Source organism: Ovis aries, chromosome 24, assembly GCF_016772045.2.
Source record: "Ovis aries strain OAR_USU_Benz2616 breed Rambouillet chromosome 24, ARS-UI_Ramb_v3.0, whole genome shotgun sequence".
NCBI classification, from domain to species: domain Eukaryota; kingdom Metazoa; phylum Chordata; class Mammalia; order Artiodactyla; family Bovidae; genus Ovis; species Ovis aries.
The window spans coordinates 17,494,897-17,516,528 of record NC_056077.1 but is presented as its reverse complement, the minus strand read 5'-3'; the positions used below and the strand labels follow the sequence as shown (position 1 = coordinate 17,516,528).

General features: G+C 41.9%; 1 protein-coding gene across 7 annotated transcripts in view; it reads right to left on the bottom strand.

Moving 5' to 3' along the window:
* Positions 1-21,632, bottom strand: part of TMC5 (transmembrane channel like 5) — an 82,781-nt gene that overhangs the window by 51,221 nt on the left and 9,928 nt on the right. For 2 of the 7 annotated variants that reach the window (XM_042240469.2, XM_060405749.1), the window contains exons 2-4: positions 15,320-15,446; positions 12,751-12,975; positions 3,183-3,996 (exon numbers count right to left, since the gene is read on the bottom strand). In XM_042240469.2, coding sequence (XP_042096403.1) covers positions 3,183-3,940 — 758 coding nt within the window. In that variant the 5' untranslated portion in view covers positions 3,941-3,996; positions 12,751-12,975; positions 15,320-15,446. Of the gene's footprint in view, positions 1-3,182; positions 3,997-12,750; positions 12,976-15,319; positions 15,447-21,373; positions 21,493-21,632 lie in introns of those variants that run through there. The other 5 variants (XM_042240471.2, XM_042240472.2, XM_042240470.2 and 2 more) reach the window with 4 other exon arrangements.

Genomic DNA, 21,632 nt, shown 5'->3' with positions numbered 1-21,632 from the left:
GTGAATATAAGAACACAGGTCCAGTGAGTTCACAGGAAAGAGAAAATTTGGGCTGAGAGTTTGAAGGGAAATCTACATGGAAAAGAAACATCTGCCCTGGGATTGGAAGGACAAATCCATACATAAAGAGTTAAGAGTAGGGCATCCAAAGATGAAGAATAGCACAAGTAAGCCTGTGAGACCAGAAAGTGTTGAATAGATAAAAGGAATGCTATGAAGGGCAATTAACTGGAGCAAAGATTCTCAATTTTATGTATATATCAATTCCCAGGCCTCACCCCAAACAACTAAATAGAAGCTTTGAAAGTTGGGCCCAGGTATTTGTATGATTTTTAAGGCCCCCCCCCCAGGTAGTTAGGTAATTATGAGCATCAGCCAAGGTTAAGAACCACTGACCTACAGTATAGGGCGGAGGTAGGGAGAAGATGGGCCTTCCAGGTGGCTCAGTGGTAAAGAACTCGCCTACCAGTGCAGGAGATGTGGGTTCGATCCCTGGGTTGGGGAGGTTCCCTGGACAAGAAATGGCAACCCACTCCAGTATTCTTGCCTGGGAAATCCTATGGACAGAGGAGCCTGGCGGGCTAGAGTCCATGGGGTCGCAAAAGAGTCGGACATGACTTAGCAACTAAACAACAGCGACAGGGAGGGGATAGCAGAAGTGGGAGGAGGCCAGTCAGCCGGGGCTTTGGCTGGCATCTTACATTAGTGCAGCACATCCTCATTCTTAAGGTACCATAAGTGAAGTGGCGGAGTCTTTCTCCCAAAGGTTATGGAGAACCATGGAAGATAATAAACAAGGGAGTGACAGGTCAAAGGTATATTTTCAATGATGAACCAGGCATTGGGGGATAAGACCAAGAGGACATTTTGACCTAGTCCTTTTAACCCTCCTATTTAGGTTCTGAAGACATTTGATCCCACTACACACCCAAATCCCATATTTTTGTTCTTGTTTTTCAGTCACTAAGTCGTGTATCACTGTTTGCAACCCTATGGACTGCAGCATTCCAGGCTTTCCTATCCTTTATTATCTCCCAGAGTTTGCTCAGATTCATGTCCATTGAGACAGTGATGCCATCCAACCATCTCATCCTCTATCACCGCTTCTCCTCTTGTCCTCAATCTATCCCAGCATAAGGGTCTTTTCCAATGACTCGGCTCGTCACATCAGGTGGCCAAAGCATTGGCGCTTCAGCTTCAGCATCAGTTCTTCCAATGAATATTTAGGGCTGATTTTCTTTAGGATTGACTGGTCAGATCTCCCTGCAGTCGAAGGGACTCTCATGAGTCTTCTCCAACACCACAATTCAAAAGCATCAATTCCTCGGCGTTCATCCTTCTTTATGGTGCAACTCTCACATCCATACATGACTACTGGAAAAACCATAGCTTTGACTAGGTGGACTTCTGTCAGCAAAGAAGTGTCTCTGCTTTTTAATATTCTGTCTTGGTTTTTCATAGCTTTCCTCTCAAGGAGCAAGCATCTTTTAATTTCGTAGCTGCAGCCACAATCCGCAGTAATTTTGGAGTCCAAGAAAATAAAATCTGTCACTATTTTCACTTTTCCCCCTTCTATTTGCCAGGAAGTGATGGGACCAGATGCGATGATCTTAGTTTTTTGAATGTTGATTATCTTTTTAAGGTAATTATTGAATTTGTTACAATATTGCTTCTTCTTCTTCTTTTTTTTAATGTTTTGGTTTTTGGGCCTCTTCATCGAGAGGCTCATTAGTTCCTCTTCGCTTTCTGCCATAAGGGTGGTGTCATCTGCATATCTGAGGTTGTTGATATTTCTCCTGGCATTCTTGATTCCAGCTTGTGCTTCATCCAGCCCAGCATTTCCCATGATGTACTCTGCATAGAAGTTAAATAAGCAGGGTGCCAATATACAGCCTTGACGTACTCCTTTCCTGATTTGGAACCAGTCCCTTGTTCCATGTCCAGTTCTAACTGTTGCTTCTTGACCTGCATACAGGTTTCTCAGGAGAAGGTAGTCTGGTATTCCCATCTCTTTATGAATTTTCCACACTGTACGGTGAGCCACACAGTCAAAGGATTTAGCATAGTCAATGAAGCAGATGTTTCTGGAATTCTCTTGCTTTTTCTATGATTCAACAGATGTTGGCAATTTGATCTCTGTTTCTTCTGCCTTTTCTAAATCCAGCTTGTACATCTGGAAGCTCTCGGTTCACATACTGTTGAAGCCTATCCTGAAGGATTTATGCTGAATTCATAAATATTACTAGTATAAATAGTACATACAAAATAAAACTCACATTGGTTAGAATTTCACATAGTAAATTTGTTACAGGTTAAAAATAGCCTGAAAAATAAATAAAGAATCACATGCTGTTGGCAACATGAACGCTGAGAAACTTAACGCAGGAAACATTAGATTTGGTAGAACTGTCACCCAAGGTTAACACTGTTAATGACCCAAACTGTACCTAATAAAATTTGTCAATGACTAAAACTGATGGAAGATTAAAATTTTCTTGACAAAATTTAGATCTACAGAATCTGAATCAGGAAAAATTAGACTTAAAGAAACCTCCTTAGAGGAATTCCTAACAATGGCAAAACCTATAATCAATACAACTTGATGAAAACAACAGCAATGGAGAAGATCAATGAGCCAAATCTGCTCTACACATGGAAAGTGGTCAATTCTGGCAATAATTTCGGCAAAATAAAGATGAAAGTGGAAAAAGTCAGAAGTGGCTCAATCACCTTGTATAAAAATAATTGAGTTAAATGGATTCCATGGTGTTAGATTTTTCAAAAGATTTTCTTGATTAAAGTGCATTCCTGTTGATATAGTTCTGGTTAAAAGGTTTGGGTTCATAATTATCACCTTAACCCTAATCTCATTGGCGAAGTAGCAGGGTCAAAACAGTGAGATCTAAATGTCTTGCAGGGACTAGGCAGGAAGAGATAAGAGACTGGGAAGGATGGTATTCAAGCAAGAAGTGATGAAAGATTATCAGTTAAGAGCATGAAGCCTCGGGCTGAGAATCCAAGGCCCAGTGAGGTATACAGGTAGGGGTGAAAGTTTCACTGTAAATCCAGGTCATGGAAATCGTCATCATATGTGTCCTTATCCCAATTAAGTTAAACATTAATTGACTTAATGATCTAACCTTCATCTCCCATCCCCACTGGAGGGAGATTCCAGCACTTACTGCCTGGCCATTTCCAGGTCCTCTGAAGAGCCATAATCATGACCATTCTCAGCACCTGGGTAATCAGGCTCTCCCCAAAAGTCTGGAGAGTTCTGATGGTCCTCAGCACCCGGATAGTCTGGTTCTCCAAAAAAGTGTGGATAGTTAGCTTGACTTTCAGCACCTGGATAATCAGGCTCTCCCAGAGAGTCTATGTATGCCTTGACTCTGGGGCTAGCATGTTCCAGATTCCTTCTGGAGCCTGGATGGTTTGAACTGGCTCTGGGGCCAGAAGAGTTCAAGTTTTCCTCAGCTCCAGGGTAGTCTGATTCTCCCACGAAGTCGAGATAATCTTGATTTATTCTGGAGCCTGTGTAGTTCCCACTGCCTTTGGAACCAGGAAAATCAGGATTTCGTTGAGACTGAGAGTAGTCTGGCTCTCCAGATGAGCCTGGCTGGTACGGATTCCTCTGAGATCCAATATAATCTGGTTCTGCCAAAGGCTTGGTATAGTCTGTCCCTGCAGAGTATGGATGGCTCCTGGTGCCACCATAGGCTGGATTATTCTGAGATCCAGGATAATCTGGTTCTGCTAGAGACCCAAGATAGTCTGGACTTGTTCTGGACTCTGCTGGGTATGGGCTGCTCCTGGTGCTGGGTTCATCTGAGTTGTTCAGAGGACCTGGAGTTTTCAAATACCCCGGAGTATGGTTTCGAAACCCAGAATAGTCAGGGTAATCTGGGTCTTCCTCATAAGCGCTATTCCTGTAGGCAGACATGTTTACTCTGGAGCATTAAAATGCATCTGCAGTTATTCAGCAATCTCTTTCTTTATCTGAAAAACAAAAGGAAGAAAATGTCAGATTTTTTTCCCTTTCTTCCCTGCAATAATTGATGGTTACCTTGCAGTATCTGTTCTTTTTCCTTTCCTAGTTAGGTACACAACTGTCCAAAATAGAGACTATCTCCCAGCCTCCTGTGCCTCTAGGTGCAGCCATGAGAGTGGGCAATGAGATGTGGGCAGAAGCGATATATACTATTTCTGGGCTGTGCTGTTAAAGAGAAGGGGTATTCCTCCCTTTCTCAGTCTTCCCACTTCCATGGACTGGAATGTGAAAATGATGGGATGCCATCTGGGCCATCTGTGGATGGTGACTGCAGCCATGAAATCAAAAGATGCTTGCTCCTTGGAAGGAAAGCTATGACAAACCTAGACAGCGTATTAGAAAGCAGAGACATAACTTGGCTGACAAAGGTCCGTCTAGTCAAAGCTATGGTTTTTTTCCAGTAGTCATGTATGGATGTGAAGCCTGAGTGCCAAAGAATGGATGCTTTCAAATTGTGGTGCTGGAGAAGACCCTTGAGAGTCCCTTGGACTGTGAGGAGGTCAAGTCAGTCAATCCTAAAGGAAATCAACCCTGAATATTCACTGGAAAGACTGATGCTGAAACTGAAACTCCAATACAAGGAGGGGAGAAAATTTAAAGAAAGAAGTAATAGGATTTGTGGATTGACCTGATACGGAAAGGGTGAGAGCTAAGCAAAAGAAAAGTCAGAAATAAACTCCACAATTTGAGCCAGCATGATTAGATAAATGGTGATGCTTTTGAAAGAAGCAAGTAGACCACTTTTAAAGTTCAGCCAATGTTTACAGATTTATCTCTATATAAAAACGAAAAGGGTTAGACTTTCTGTTGAGCAATCAGAGCTGAAGAATTAACCTTCTGCCACTGTCATCTACAACCTTTTCAGCATAGCAGAAAGTTTTTCATTATTTGTGTCCCTGTCCAGCATCCACTTCTCTCTTTTGTAGTAACATTTCCCCTCTCAATTCATGTCAGCCAGGTGTAAATGTGTGACCCAATCAGAATTGTTTGCTTCTTGGCCACAGTGATTGAGTCAGAGCCAGTAAGACTCAATTCTGGGAGTTTTATCAGAAATGTTGAAAAAGAGAAGCTCTCTCTTTTGGTTGGACTTGGGACTTAGGAAGTTATAAGCCTGAAGCTGCCAGAGGTCACCAGGGAAGGAGGCCTGCCTGAGAGCAGTGCCAAGAGCAAAGAGAACAGAACCAAGAGATAAACAGAAAGAAGGATCAAATGCTACGACATTGTTTAAGCACCTGAATCCGGCCGTGCCTGAAGGCAGCCAACCACTGGACGCTTGAGTCATTACATTCCCCTTTTGAATTATAGTTGAGTTGGGTTTTTGTTGTACAAAAATGAAAGAGAATTTCAACGAATATGCTGAGTTTTACAAACAGAAACATTCACACAAACTGAGTGCTAGAAAGGCTAAATGCTGGGCTTTACGGCAACTTATTTTTCATAACATGGAAAATGAACTCATTTACTTATGAAATTAATATGTATTTAAGGTTTAGGGTTTCCATGGCCTACTAAACCTTAGCTATTACTATTACATCTAACAAACTAAATGTGCCTACTAAACCTAAGAAAATAAATCCCGGTACAATACCAGCCTAAGAGAAAAAAGTATGTCCACCAAAAGGCGATGAGAGTGCTCATAGATGCTTTTCTCACATAAGAGCCAGAAATTGTAAACAAGCTAACAGTAGAATAAGTAAATAAATTGTGGCATAGTCATACAATGAAACACTCCACAGCAGTAACAAAGACTGAACTTCTGTGCCATGCAATGACATGGATTCATCTCACAGAGGCCATGATGATTGAAATTCAGATACAAAAGACTACAGATTGCATAATATTTATACAAAGTTCAAGAACAGGCAAACTAAATAATGGAGCTAGAAGTCAGAATAGCGATTACCTTGGGGAAGGGAGGAGATGGGAAACAATATGAGCGGGCAAGCCTCTGGGATTCTAGAAATGTTCCCCTCTTGATCTGGGTGGTGGCTACATGGTGGCATGTGTGTGCACATCAAGGACACGTAAGAACTGTGTGGGTGCATGCATGCTCGGTTGCTCAGTTGTGTCCAACTCTTTGCAACCTCATGGACTATAGTAAGAACTGTGTACCTCTCTATAAATATGCAACCTCTTACTCTTAAAAAGAAAAAGAAAATGAGAAAGATCTAAACCAGAAACCATACCGTGAAACCTTCTATTTCCCCTTCTATTTCCTTCTAATTATACTAGTTGAAAATAAATGAATGGCTCTAGCTCACAAATATTACCAGTTTTCTCACATATGCATCACAGAACATCTGAGTGGATGAAAGCAAAAACTAGCTGACAACAGGACACATTATCTGAATTGAATCATCTGTTGATGTCAGTTCAGTTCAGTTGCTCAGTCGTGTCAGACTCTTTGTGACCCCATGAACTGCAACAAGCCCGGCCTCCCTGCCCATCAGCAACGCCCAGAGCTTGCTCAAACTCATGTCCATTGGGTCGGTGATTCCATCCAAACAACTCATCCTCTGTCGTCCCCTTCTCCTCCTGTCTTCAGTCTTTCCCAGCATCAGGGTCTTTTCAAATGAGTGGCTTCTTCACATCAGGTGGCCAAAGTATTGGAGTTTCAGCTTCAGCATCAGTCCTTCCTATGAGTATTCAGGACTGATTTCTTTAGGATGGACTGGTTGGATCTCCTTGCAGTCCAGGGGACTCTCAAGAGTCTTCTCCAACACCACAGCTCAAAAGCATCAATTCTTCAGTGCCAAGTTTTCTTTATGGTCCAACTCTCACATCCATACATGACTACAGGAAAAACCATAGCCTTGACTAGACGGACCTTTGTTGGCAAAGTAACGTCTCTGTTTTTTAATATGCTATCTAGGTTGGTCATAACTTTCCTTCCAAGGAGTAAGCGTCTTTTAATTTCATGGCTGCAATCACCACCTGCAGTGATTTTGGAGCCCAAGAAAATAAAGTCTCTCACTGTTTCCATCGTTTCCCCACCTATTTGCCATGAAGTGATGGGACTGGATGCCATGATCTTAGTTTTCTGAATTGAGTTTTAAGCCAACATTTTCACTTTCCTCTTTCACTTTCATCAAGAAATTCTTCAGTTCTTCTTCACTTTCTGCCATAAGGGTGGTGTTATCTGCATATCTGAGGTTATTGATACTTCTTCTGGCAATCTTGATTCCAGCTTGTGCTTCATCCAGCCCAGCATTTCTCATGATGTACTCTTCATATAAGTTAAATAAGCAAGGTGACAACATACAGCCTTGATGCACTCCTTTCCCAATTTAGAACCAGTCCATTGTTCCATGTCCAGTTCTAACAGTGGCTTCTTGACTTGCCTATAGATTTCTCAGGAAGCAGGTCAGGTGGTCTGGTATTCCCATCTCTTGAAGAATTTTCAAGTTTGTTGTAATCCATGCAGTCAAAGGCTTTGACATAGTCAATAAAGCAGAAGCAGATATTTTGCTGGAACTCTCTTGCTTTTTCAGTTATCCAGTGCAGGTTGGTAATTTGATCTCTGGTTCTTCTGCCTTTTCTAAATTCAGCTTTAGAAATATCTGGAAGATCTCAGTTTACATACTGTTAAAGCCTCACTTGAAAGATTTTAAGCATTACTTTGCTAGCGTGTAAGATGAGTACAATTGTGTGGTAGTTTGAGAATTCTTTGGCATTGCCTTTCTTTGGGACTGGAGTGAAAACTGACCTTTTCCAGTCCTGTGGCCACTGCTGAGTGTTCCAAATTTGCTGGCATACTGAGTGCAGCACTTTCACAGCATCACCCTTTAGGATTTGAAATAGCTCAACTGGAATTCCATCACCTCCACTAGCTTTGTTCCTAGTGATGCTTCCTAAGGCCCACTTGACTTCACATTCCAAGATGTCTGGCTCTAAGTGAGTGATCACACCATCATGGTTATTTTGGTCGTGAAGATCTTTTTCGTACAATTCTGTGTATTCTTGCCACCTCTTCTTAATATCTTCTGCTTCTGTTAGGTCAACACCATTCCTGTCCCTTATTGTGCCCATCTTTGCATGAAATGTTCCCTTGGTATCTCTAATTTTCTTGAAGAGATCTCTAGTCCTTTCTATTCTATTGTTTTCTTCTATTTCTTTGCACTGATTACTGAGGAAGGCTTTCTTATCTTTCCTTGCTGTTCTTTGGAACTCTGCATTCACACAGGTATATCTTTCCTTTTGTCCTTTGCCTTTCGCTTCTCTTCTTCTCTCAGCTATTTGTAAGGCCTGCTCAAGCATTTTGCCTTCTTGCATTTCTTTTTCTTGGGGATGGTCTTGATTACTGCCTCCTGTACAATGTCACGAACCTCCGACCATAGTTCTTCAGGCACTCTATCTATCAGATCTAACCTGTTGAGTCTGTTTGTCACTTCCACTACATAATCATAAGAGACTTGTCTATGTGATGCTGTGCAATGAAACGGGTAGGAATCAAGCCCTTGGCATCGGGTTTAGTTTCTGTCTGCTAGCTGTGTGGACTTGGGCAAATCGATTTACTCAATCTCTTTGATCCTGTTTGCTCATCTGTCCAATACTGAGTAACAATGCCTCAGAGAGTTGGAAGGAGTGAACAATAGGGGGTGCATGAAGAACTGGCATCAAGGAAACATTCACTGAATGGAAGATATTATTTACCACTATTTTGATTTATGTGTGGTGAAAACCCTGGCAGCTTTCACGAGAAAGAAGCCTTGGTGGACAACAAAAGTCAGGCATTCCATTTGCAGCAACATGGATGGACCTAGAGATGATCATACTAAGTGAAGCAAATCAGACAGAGACAGACAAGTGTGATGTCACTTACATGTGGAATCTAAAAAAAAAATGATACAAATGAACTTCTTTGCAAAACAGAAACAGACCCACAGATATAGAAAAATTTATGGTTACCAAAGGGGAAAGGTATGGGGGAAGGATAAACTAGGAGTTGGGATTGGCAGATACAAAATACTATGTATAAAATAAATGATAAGATCTTACTGTATAGTACAGGGAACTATGTTAATATCTTCTAATAAGTTACATGGAATTCCCTGGTGACTCAGATGGTAAAAAAGTTTGCCTTCAATGCCAGAGACCCTAGTTTGATCCCTGGATCAGGAAGATCCCCTGGGTAAGAAAATGGCAACCCACTCCAATATTCTTGCCTGGAACATCCCATGGATGGAGGAGCTTGGTGGGCTACAGTCCATAGGGTTGCAAAGAGTCAGACACGACTGAGCAACTCCACTTTATTCACTGTATGTATAGGGTACGTATAGTTGAAAAGAATCTGAAAAAGAATATGTGTGTGTGTGTGTGTGTGTGTGTGTGTGTGTGTGACCAACCTAGACAGCATATTAAAAACCAGAGACATTACTTTTCCAGCAAAGGTCCATCTAGTCAAGGCTATGGTTTTTCCAGTGGTCATGTATGGATGTGACAGTTGGACTATAAAGAAAGCTGAGCACCGAAGTATTGATGCTTTTGAGCTGTGGTGTTGGAGAAGACTCTTGAGAGTCCCTTGGACTGTAAGGAGATCCAACCAGTTCATCCTAAAGGAGATCAGTCCTGGGTTTTCATTGGAAGGACTGATGTTGAAGCTGAAACTCTAATACTTTGGCCACCTGATACAAAGAACTGACTCATTTGAAGAGACCCTGATGCTGGGAGAAATTGAGGGCAGGAGGAGAAGGGGCAGACAGAGGATGAGATGGTTGGATGGCATCACTGACCCAGTGGACATGAGTTTGAGTAAACTCCAGGAGTTGGTGATGGATAGGGAGGCCTGGTGTGTTGCAGTCCATAGGGTCACAAAGAGTTGGACATGACTGAGCGACTGAACTGAACTGGTGTGTGTGTGTGTGTGTGTGTGTGTGTGAATTCATATATAGAAATCAATACAATGTTGTAAAGCAACTTATACATCAATTTTTTAAAAAATCAGGCAGTCAACTAGGACATAATTTTAAAAAATAGAAATCTTTTATAACAAAGTAGAAGGAAAAGAAATTCTACCATATTCCTCAGTTGACATAGTGATTGTAAATGAGAACTAAATTTTGGTGTGAGCTTCTTCTTAGTTCAGACTGAAAGAGAATCAATCATACAAGTTATGTGATACTCATTTCTTGTGAAAAAAAAGGAAGTATATCAGTTTTTCAAGAAGTCAATGCTTCTCCTCAAGATAAATTTCTGAAAAAAAAAAATATGTCTCGAGGACCTCCTAAAGGGATAAGTTGACCCCATAATATAGCTCAGGGTCATCAGCAAAGAGCTCAGACCCTTCAACAACTCCAGGACAAGCTGTTGGGGCTGGGAGTGGGGAGTGTTGGGGGGAGCTCTGGAGTCCCTGCAGGTCATTGTAAGGTGAGCAACTCCCTTCCATAAAGGCAGTGGCATTGGGCTATTTTTGGCCAGTGGGCTGTGAGCATGTGTTACTTCAAAGCAAAAGAATTTGAGTCAAAAACACAACCTTCTAGTGCCTTTCCCCTGCCATGGCAGCCAGTGACATTTCAGATGGAGACTCGTTCTTCACCCATAGACCACTTGACTAAATGGAGCACAACCCACCCCCAATAATCCGTAATAGCATTTCATGGGCAAGAAATAAACTTTCCGGAGTTAAGCCATTGAGATTTTGTGTTTGTTTCTTAATGCAGCAGAGTCTAGCCTAGCCTGACAATACAAGATCATTTAGAATCTTTGACAAATATATCTTTGTGTATTATATGAATATATATATTTGTGAACATATTCATGAATGAATGAACTGTTGGCTGATCACATATAACATCTGTCTACGTATCTATCAATCATTTATTTATTTACCTGTTTATCTCTATGTGTTTATGAATATGTATTGTATGAACATACCTATTCATACAACACATACATTTAATATATGTATTCATAACGTATTTATGAATATATAAGCTCATGAATATATTCATATAACACAAATATGGATAGATAGACACTATATGTGATCAGCCAATGAGTTTCGATCTGCTGTTACAATTCTCTGTTCTACTGACGTCATTTGACAGGAGTTTGTACAGTGCACTTGTCTTTTTCACAGACCAGGCACAAATATGCTCTAACCACTACCACCTAGTGGGACAAGTCCCTAAGTAAGCAAAGCGATAAGCCACAGAAAATGACTGAAAGAAAAGAGAGAGGAGGAAATGACTACAAGGAAATAGTCTTGAGCTGGCAGGGAAACTAAATGGGAGTGGTCTTCTGAGAAATTTACTCATAGTTTCCTACTAAGTATTAGAGGTACAAATATCCTGTCCTTTCCAAGGAAAAATTTCTCTTTGTGCCTTGGAAGAAGCTCAAATACATATATATTTTCCTTTTTATTGAAATATAGTTGCTGTACAATATTTTATAAGTTACAGATATACAATTTTAATTGTTATACTGCATTTTATAAAATATGGGTTTTAGATTTTATAGAGTATATCATATATTCTTTTGCCTCTAAATTTTGTTGCTCTAGTATCTTCCCAATAAAGGCCGTTGAATCGTCTATTCTGAGTTCTCCTTTCGACATCCATTTAGGTTTTCCTACTTCACGGCTTCTCTGGTTTTCAGTCACATTCCCACACGATTATAGGTCTTTTGAATCTGTTAATTGCAGGTTCCCTATCTGATCTTGCAAGTCTCCTGTTTGAATGGGCGATCATAACCACCTTGCATTTAGCTGGTCCAACAATGTTCAAGGGATAAACTACATCCTGGAATCTTGATGAGGTCACAGACAGGCTATTTATCTGGATCTCTACTGCCTCTTATATTTCCCAGATTTAAACCAGCATAAGCCATAGCAAGTCACCCAGGATCTTTGTTCTGCTGTCACCAAAACAACCTCACAAAACAGTGACATGGAGTCATTAAGGCCAAGCTTTATGTGTAATGAGAAAAAATGGAAACAATCCAAAAACCCATCAACAAGGGATGGATCAAATCAGCGATAGCACACCTGCATAATGGAATATTGTGGAGCTAAACAGAACGGTCTAGATCTCCATGTTCCGGCAGAAGACAGCCAGCTTTGTATGGCTCTTCTCGCTAATCTCCTTTTCCCGTCTCCTGCCCAACCCCACGCTAGAATCACGAGGCAGTCGTAAACTGCACAAAGGTTAATTTTGCTAATCAAGGCCAGTTATTAGCCGAAAGACAAGGGAAGAGAGGACAGAGCCTTGTAAAAGCTAACTTGACCACCATCAAACGCAGGACATCACCCCATGAGGGGCAAAATGAGGCCACAAATTCTCATTTCAGCTCAATGTTCTATCTTCTGATAGAACTTCTGGGTGAACTTTGTTGTTTCCACATGAGACAACCTTTCAACCTTAATGAAACCGACATGCTTATAAATGGTATAAAATACATACAAATTTAAGATCCACAGTCAAAGTGAGTCTGTAGAGATTTTTAATTAGTTCCAAAGAGCCACCATCATTTTGATTTAAATCAACCGAATTTTTCAGGTTTTTCTTTTTTTTTTGGGGGGCGGGGGTGGTGCTACATTTTATTTTGCTAACTAAAGACATTAAAAACAACAACAGCAACCATGACCTACTATCACTGTTATTTCATAAAACATTTTATAGACAGTTTTTAAAAGGAAAAAATCCCAATCTGAAAAGGAAGAACAGTCCATTTAATTGAATAGATTAACCTTCTTAAAAACTTACATCTCTATCCTTGTTTTTCTCACTTTGTCCCAAACGAATGCAAACTTCACACACACCGACTTGGCATGCAGATGACGTTGGAACTACAGGGTCGGATGGATGTGTGTTTTCTCTCCCACTGGCTGTTGATAGAAGCTGGATCCAGGACGATTTCCAGAAGGTTATAGTCCTTAACATGAGTCTGAAGTCTGAAAATTCCCTGCTACTGATTGCAGGCCATACATCCTGAAAATCAGATGACAGAGGACTTTGACTTCTACAAGAGATGGTGTCACACCACACCCCTTACTGGTGCATGTGAAGGAGGGACATGCTAGTTCAATGCCTTCTTATTTTCTTTCCTCTTAAGACTTTTAATTGAAAAGCAGAGACATTACTTTGACAACAAATGTCCGTCTAGTCAAAGCTATGGTTTTTCCAGTGGTCATGTATGGATGTGAGAGTTGGACTGTGAAGAAAGCTGAGCACCGAAGAATTGATGCTTTTGAACTGTGGTGTTGGAGAAGACTCCTGAGAGTCCCTTGGACTGCAAGGAGATCCAACCAGTCCATTCTAAAGGAGATCAGCCCTGGGTGTTCTTTGGAAGGAATGATGCTAAAGCTGAAACTCCAGTACTTTGGCCACCTCATGCGAAGAGTTGACTCATTGGAAAAGACTCTGATGCTGGGAGGGATTGGGGGCAGGAGGAGAAGGGGACAACAGAGGATGAGATGGCCAGATGGCATCACCTACCCGATGGATGTGAGTCAGAGTATACTCTGGGGGTTGGTGATGGACAAGGAGGCCTGGTGTGCTGCAATTCATGGGGTTGCAAAGAGTCAGACACGACTGAGTGACTGAACTGAACTGAAGACTTTTCAAAAATGGACAACAATCAAGTATAGAGAACAAAAGAATAAATACTACCAAACACTGATCTTTTTCATGTTAATTCCAGATTTGTGCTTATTTTCTCAAGGAAATAAAGCATGATGGTAAAATGGAAGCTCTCAAGCTTCCCCTCTACCCAGTTTTCCACCACTCTCCCCCTCCCCCTTTCTCTGGCCAGAAGCCAGCACGATTCTGAATTTGGTTGGTGATTTTCCACTTCATATTGTTTATATGTTGACCACTGTTAGGGGTTGGATCATGTCCCCAGTAAAAGATATACAGGAGTACTTAACCTTTGGTATCCCAGTTTGTGACCTTTTTAGGACACAAGATCTAACAGGTAATCAAGTTAGAATGAGGTCATTGAGGTCCGGTATGACTGTTGTGCTTGTTAGCAGGGGAACTTTGGACATGGCCATGCACACAGGGAGGGGTGTGTGGAGAAACACTTGGAAGATGCCATGAAGATTGGTGTTCTCCTGCCTCAGGCCAAGGATTGCTAGAAGTTGGAGGAGGCAAGCAAGGATCCTTCCACTATAAGCATCGGAGGGACCATTACCCTCCCAACACCTTGATTTCAGACTTTCAGCCTGCAGAACTGTGAGACAATACATTTCTGGCAAGCCACCCAGTCTGTGGTACCTTGTCAGGCACTGTTAAACTCCACTGGGAAATAAATCGGCCATTCCCTCTCCCCACCTTACCCCTGCGTTTGAGAATGGCTGAGTTAAACTGACATTAACACAGGAGATCTAAAAAAGGGCTTTTCCAGCTCTCTAAGTTCATGAGATAAAGAAAAATTTGCAGGAAAAAAGGAAAGGAAAGGGAAACAGAGGTGAGATCTTTTCATTAAAGAGGAAGAAGTGGACATTTTGTATGATTAGGAAGTGAAGGGATGTATCAATACTTCTGAGACATAATAGCACCTGCCTGCTCGGAACCAGGCTGCAGGGGCGTACGCTTGCTCAGTCTTCACTCATTTTGGCGGGGGGACTCTACATGCTCTCGTTTTGTTGTTCACACTAAGTCGCGTCCAACTCTTTGTGACCCCATGAACTACAGCACACCAGGTTTCCCTGTCCTTTACTATCTCCCTGAGTTTGCTCAAACTCAAGTCCATTAGTCAGCGATGCCATCCAACCACCTCATCCTCTGTCACTCCCTTTTTCCTCTTCCCCTCAGTCTTGCCCAGCTTCAGGGTCTTTTCCAGTGTTGTGAGTCAGCTCTTTGCATCAGGTGGCCAAAGTATTGGAGCTTCAGCTTCAGCATCAGTCCTTCCAATGAACACTCAGGGTGATTTCCTTTAGGATTGACTGGTTTGATCTCCTTGCTGTCCAAGGAACTCTCAAGAGTCTTCTCCAGCACCACAGTTCAAAAGCATCAATTCTTCAGTGCTCAAACTTCTTTTTTCCAATCATTTAAAATCATTCTCAGTTACAGGGGTTGCATTTATGGAGGGTAGTTTGCCAAACTTTTATAAACACGCTGGCCTGTTTTTTCCTGGGTCATGACCTTCGTACATGCTGTTCCCTCCACCTAGAATGCTTTTCCCTCCACTCTTGGTCTGGTTAACTCCTCATCTTTAAGGATCCGGCTTCAACTCTGCCTTCACAGAGAGGCCTCCCTTATTCCTCCATATCCAGACAGTTCTCCTTGTGTTTCTCTCATAGCATCCTGCCCCCTTTTCCATAGGACTTACCAATTTGTAATTATATATTAATTGTGTGCACTTATTGTTCAAAATGTGTCCTCCATTGACTGAGAGCTCTGTGAGGGTCAGAGGTGCTCTGTTTTGTTCAGTATCTCCCCAGGATCTAGCACCACGCCTAGGAGACGAAGGAGACACTCAATATCTGTTGAAGGCATGAAGGAATGTTGTCCCACAAAGTTCTCATTCATCACATGCATTGCCTGCAGCCTATCTTGCTGGCAGCCAGTAGGAGGGCAAACCAATCTAACTGGGATCTGCTGGACCATCCTGGGAGAAAGTTTCATTCAGACCTTCTCAGGCCTGGGTCCACTGTGGCCACAAACATATCCCATTTATAAACTGAGGGTTTCAGATCATCACAGGGATTCTTGAAAGGAGAAATTTCCTCATGGAAAATAACAAGATTTTCTCATTTATTATCTCCCAGCGATAGCTCCTTCCTTTTTATTTCTTGTTCAGGGGTTCAAGTTAATAACTACATCATCTCATTAGCGCTAGTGATTCTTCAACAACTCTCTGAATGGGCCACTGTCTCTTTTTCAATGAGGAGAGAGCAAACCTCAAGTTTAGAACCTTCATGAGGCTACAACTTACGACTAGACTCTAACAATTTCACTTTTAAATTAACAAGCAACGAAATATTTGGGATATGTAGTTCTGTGAGCACATGCACAACCACCACAATCAGGATACAGACAGTTTCATCACCTTAAACACCCCGCTGCCATTCCCTGAAATCACCCCTCCTCCCATCCTTAGCCCAAGAAGGGTCTGTTCTCCATCCCAATAGTTTTGCATTTTTCAAAATGTCATATAAATGAAATCATACAGAATGTAGCCTTTGAGGTGCTCCTTTCACAGTCTAGAATTTAATCACATGGTTTGGTTTTCCCTGTGTGTGTGTATGTCTATGGGCTTCCCTGGTGGCTCAGACAGTAAAGAATCTGCTTGTAACGCAGTAGACCCGGGTTCGATCCCTGGGTCAGAAAGATTCACTGGAGAAGGGAATGACTTCCCCCTCTAGTACTCTTGCCTGGAGAATTCCATGGACAGAGGAGCCTGGCAGGCTACAGTCCATGCAGTTGCAAAGAGTTGGACATGACTGAGCAACTAACACTTTTCACTTTTTTCATATATGTCTACAAATACATATAAAGGTAAATAAATATAATAATGTCTATAAAATAAATATGACTATGTAGTCACCTATATCTATAAGCAAGCGATACAAATTTTTAATTTACAATAATGACATTTTCTTTTAAAATAAATCTATTAGTTTAAAAAAAGATAAATAATAACATTCATAGTCCAAAAGAGTAGTAACAAGAATGAAAGTGGAATGCAAATGACAATATTTAGGGAAACAACGGACATTATACAAATAATATAATTACATACTCTCCTCTTTCCCTCCACATGCATTCGAAATACCAGCCATAATTCTAAGAATTCCTGAAACGGAAGGAAAAGGAATTCAAAAAGAAGACATTGCTCATTCCCAGGCATCTCATTTGAGCCAAACGCTCATAATTGCAGTTCTAGAAGCCTCGATTCCTTTCAGGAACCTGATCTTGGGAAGTCAATTCCCACACATAGAACCAAGACCACCACATGTCTGAGAGCGGTTGCCCAGGCATGAGGCCACACGCTCAAACACGTCCACGTATCAGCGGAGACACAGACCTTATTTGCTCACAAGTGCCTTGTTGTTCTTCTGGGCTGGTCATGTCAGCTTAATGATTACTTTGGCTGACATCATTGAAGCCACTGTAAACAAATACCTTAGAATCCTTTATCTGCAGGGAAAGCGCAGAACAAGGAAATAAAACCAAGGAAATCAATCTCTTTAAAGCATGTGAGGGAAAAACCCTTCCATCACCCATTTAACTAGTTCATCCCGGAACTAAACATGTGTTAGCTAGCACCCCATGAGAGTCTTCTCCCGGAACTAAATTATTTTAGGAACTGTTTCTGCCTTTGCCTCAGGCACATTCAAGACCACACATTGGAGCCCTCAGAATATAAGATTTGGTTTGCTATGAGTAGAAGGGGAAAAAAATAACAAAAAATAGCAAAACATCTTGTCTTTTTTCAAGGTTTCAACAAGGAATTTACTAAATTTTAAGAGATTTACTTAATTCCCAAGGAACAGTCGTTGTATTTTATGAATGCTAAAAGAATGTAAGATTTTTAGCTTGTTAAGCACATAAAAAAGTGTCAAAGACTAGAAAATGAATGTCAATTTTCATCCTATGAAGGACATCACCTTGACATGGGAAAAGTCTATCCAAAGAATGGTCTAGCGGGCTACATTTAGCACTGAAGTAGCCCTGGAGAAGGGAATGGCAACCCACTCCAGTATTCTTGCCTGGAGAATCCCATGGACAGAGGAGCCTGGGGGGCTACAGTCCATGGGGTCGCAAAAAGTCAGACACGGCTGAGAGACTAACACTTTCTGAGTTCAGTCCCAGACCATTGCAACCAAGTGAATATTACAATTAAGTGAGTCATGTGAATTTTTTTTGTTTTCCGGTGCATATAAAATTTATGTTTATATATATTGTGGTTTATTAAGTAGTAATAGTATTACATCTTTAAAAAACAAGGGATATACTTTAATTTAAAAATATTCAATTGCTAAAAATGGGAACTGTTATCTGAGCCTCCAACGAGTCAATCTTTTTGCAATGGTAACATCAAAGATCACCGTTCACAGATCACCATTACAAAATAACAGTGAAAAAGTTTAAAATATGCAAGAATTACCAAAATGTGACACAGAGACACAAAGTCAGCAAATGCTGTTGGAAAAACAGCACCAATAGACTTGCTTGATGCAGCGTGGTCACAAACCTTCAATTTGTAAAAAAAATATATATATATATAAATTGACGTGTGCCTGCAGAACTTTTTATGATGATGGAATAGTTCTATACCACACTGTCAAATACAGCAAACATTGACCACATGTATCTAGCGAGTACTTAAAATGTAGCTAGTGCAACAGAATTTTATTTTTATTTTTAATTTTATTTTATATTTATTTTATTTTATTTTTAATTTTAATTTTATTCAGACGGTAAAGAATATGCCTGCAATGCAGGAGACCTGGGTTCAATCCCTGGGTCGGGAAGATCCTCTGGAGAAGGGAATGGCAGCCCACTCCAGTATTCTTGCCTGGAGAATTCCATGGACCGAGGAGCCTGGCAGGCTACCATCCATGGGGTTGAAAAGAGACATGACTGAGAGACTGACACTTCATTAACTTTAATGTAGATAACCATGAGTGATTACGGGACTATCAGTGCAAGTCTGGGGAAGGAAAAGAGAGTGAAGCATAGAGCCTAAAGGAACTTCAACATTTAAAGCGTCGCTGATCTGTGTGTTCTGGGGACCATCAAGCTGGATGCCCAGGAGTCACCCAGGCGCCTAAGGGAGATGGGCACCCATGGATCATCAAGTGACCAACTTGTCCCAGTTTCCGCAGGACATTCTCAGTTTTAGCACTGATAGTTCCATGTCCTGGAAACCTGCCAGTCCCAGGAAGACCACCCTAGTTTGGGTCCCATCCCCAGAAGTTTTGATTCAGTGGGTCTGGGGTGGGACCTGGGAAGCTGCCTTTTTATCAGGTTCCGTGCACAAAGGTTTGAGAATCACTGCGAATAAGCCAGAGAACGGATCAGCAAGGAGCAGGCAGAGAAGTGGAGGGAGAAGAGGAGATGTGAGGGTTGCATGCCTTCCTGCCTGGCGGACTGCCCCAGCCCCTCCCAGAAGAACAAGGATCCCTTTCTGGGAGAGCTGGACCCAACACAAGGAGTCATCTTGGCTCCTATACCTGCAAAGACCCGCTGGGAGGAGTGGGTGATTCTGCTGCTCAAAGAGGGACCCCACTTCTGGAGACCCTGCCTCTTCCCCTCCCCCACTGTCAATGTGCTCAGAATCCTGCCCAGAGCAGGGAAAAATGATAAACCTAAGTGATAGCCAGGAAGCTGGCTGAGAGCAATGAGAGGCCACCCCTTCAGCTAACCTCCCAATAGCCATCCAATCCCACCAAGCAATGTACCAGCCCAGCCCCTCACACGCCCCCACAGGGGGCTGAGAAAACCCCCTACCAGTGGACTGGGGGAACTTTCCCTACTCTAGCACATGCGCACACCTTCCACTAATCCAGTACAAAAGTAACCTTTGGTGGCTATTGGATTCATTAACTGCTCATAAATATTCCATGAATACATACATCTAATTATAAGACAGAACTATGACAAGGCCAGGCACAGTAGATCTTGTTACATAACCTGCAGCTGTCAGTCAAGGCTGTCAATCAACGATCCCTCTGGATTATGCAAACGACCCTGCCTTAAAAACTAGGTACCCCAGTCCTCCAGGGCCATTTGCCTCCCTTGGCCTAGCCCACCTCTCTTGAGGTGTTCTCTCTGTTCTTTCTTTGCGTGCAGCTCAGTCGCTCAGTCGTGTCCGATCCTTTCTGACCTGTTATTTCTTTGGTCATTATTAATAAACTGTATTGTAGTAGGTAAGACCTTATATTCTGCTTTGCCCCTTACCAAGAGCTGAGTCCCACAGGAGGAAGGGTCTCCAGACTCTCCTTCCACTAACACTTGGTGCCTCTCCTGCCTGGGGCTGGGGATCTCCCTCTTCTCTACCACTGGGTGTCAGAAAGGCAGGAGGGGCCGGTAAAGGTTGAGCTTCATCCACACTGTGATTCTGGGTCTGTGTCAAGCCTCCCTCGTTTAGAAGAAAAACAACCCCTTTCTAAATCCACCTTTGGCACTAGAAGCTTAGTTCTTAGACTAATTCAGATTTGTATAATATAACAGTCCTATTATAAGGCCTATTTAAACAAACATTATATAACACAATCTAAGTATTATTCCAGATTTGCAGACAGGAAAAGAGAAACTGAAACCAATGATAACAAAACAACAAGTACGTATATGCCAGGCATGTTATGAGTGCTTCACAGGTGTTAACCCATTAAATCCCTACCATAGCCTTAGTAATAGATGCTATTATTATACTTATTCTACTGAGAAGGACACAAAGGCACAGAGAGGCTAAGTAACTTTGCCAAGAAACACAGCCAATACTGAGTGAAGTGCAGTATCATAAATGGCCCTTCCTCTTAGGGAAGAGAATCCTCTTTTTCAACTTACTTGTCCACCATTCACATTTTGAATACAGTCTTCTTTTTGCCCATGCTGAGTAAGTATGAAGTTAGGCGTGGGAAGTTTCTAGATTCAGGGCTATTTTCAGCAGGGCCAGAAGCCGGGTGAGGGATACACATTCAAGGGGTGCCCAAAATTCCAGTAATCAGGATCAATAACATTTTAATGCAATTTTTTTTTTTACTTTACAATATTGTATTGGTTTTGCCATACATCAACATGAATCCACCACAGGTGTACACGTGTTCCCAATCCTGAACCCCCCTCCCACCTCTCTCCCCATACCATCCCTCTGCAATATTTTTTAAAGTAGGAAAAATGCAAAACTCCATGATGAACTAAAAATCAACATTTTCAGTAAAGACAGGTCTGTTGCTGCTGCTGCTGCTGCTGCTGCTGCTGCGTCACTTCAGTCGCGTCCGACTAAGGATTACTAAATTGTCCTCTGGCTCCCATTTGGCTGAGTATGGATTGTCTGGCAGGCAGGAGCCCACAATCCCTGAGTCACACTCCCACATATTGTCATCTCGCCCCAGGAATGCAGGTTCTGGGGGCAAAGAAAGTCATCTTACTGGAGATCACCACCTAGCTCCTCTCTTTTTAAGGTCTTTCCCCTGATCAGACAATTCTAAGTCAAGCCTCCACCACAGGAGAAAAGTCTGCCTGTCACTATTTTGCATGTATTGGGGATGCAAATACAGGAAGTATTGGAAGCAGTAACTACGGTTCCCAGTTCTTCTGTTGAATTATAGAAATAGGACATTCTTTCCTTCTTTTAAAAACCATCCACCCTGATTCAAATGCCATAGAAAGCAGAACTTATTTGTTTGGGCTTGTAAAAATCCAGAACACTTACCCAGTCTCTTCTTTCCCTACAAATAAAGAGTATCTTTCCTAGAAATGACCTTGCCTAATAATTAGCATTCCATCAGCGTGTAGGTTTGTCTCTGGGAACACTGAACCTTCGGTGGCTGCAAATAACCTGAGCAGTAATACAGTCCAGTCTCCTTTTACTCCATCCTGGGACCTCTTGGCAAACATGATCTATCATATGACTCACTGAATTGTCAGAAAGTTCAGCCTGACCCTGCCTCTGAGGAGAGAACCCTTCCTGG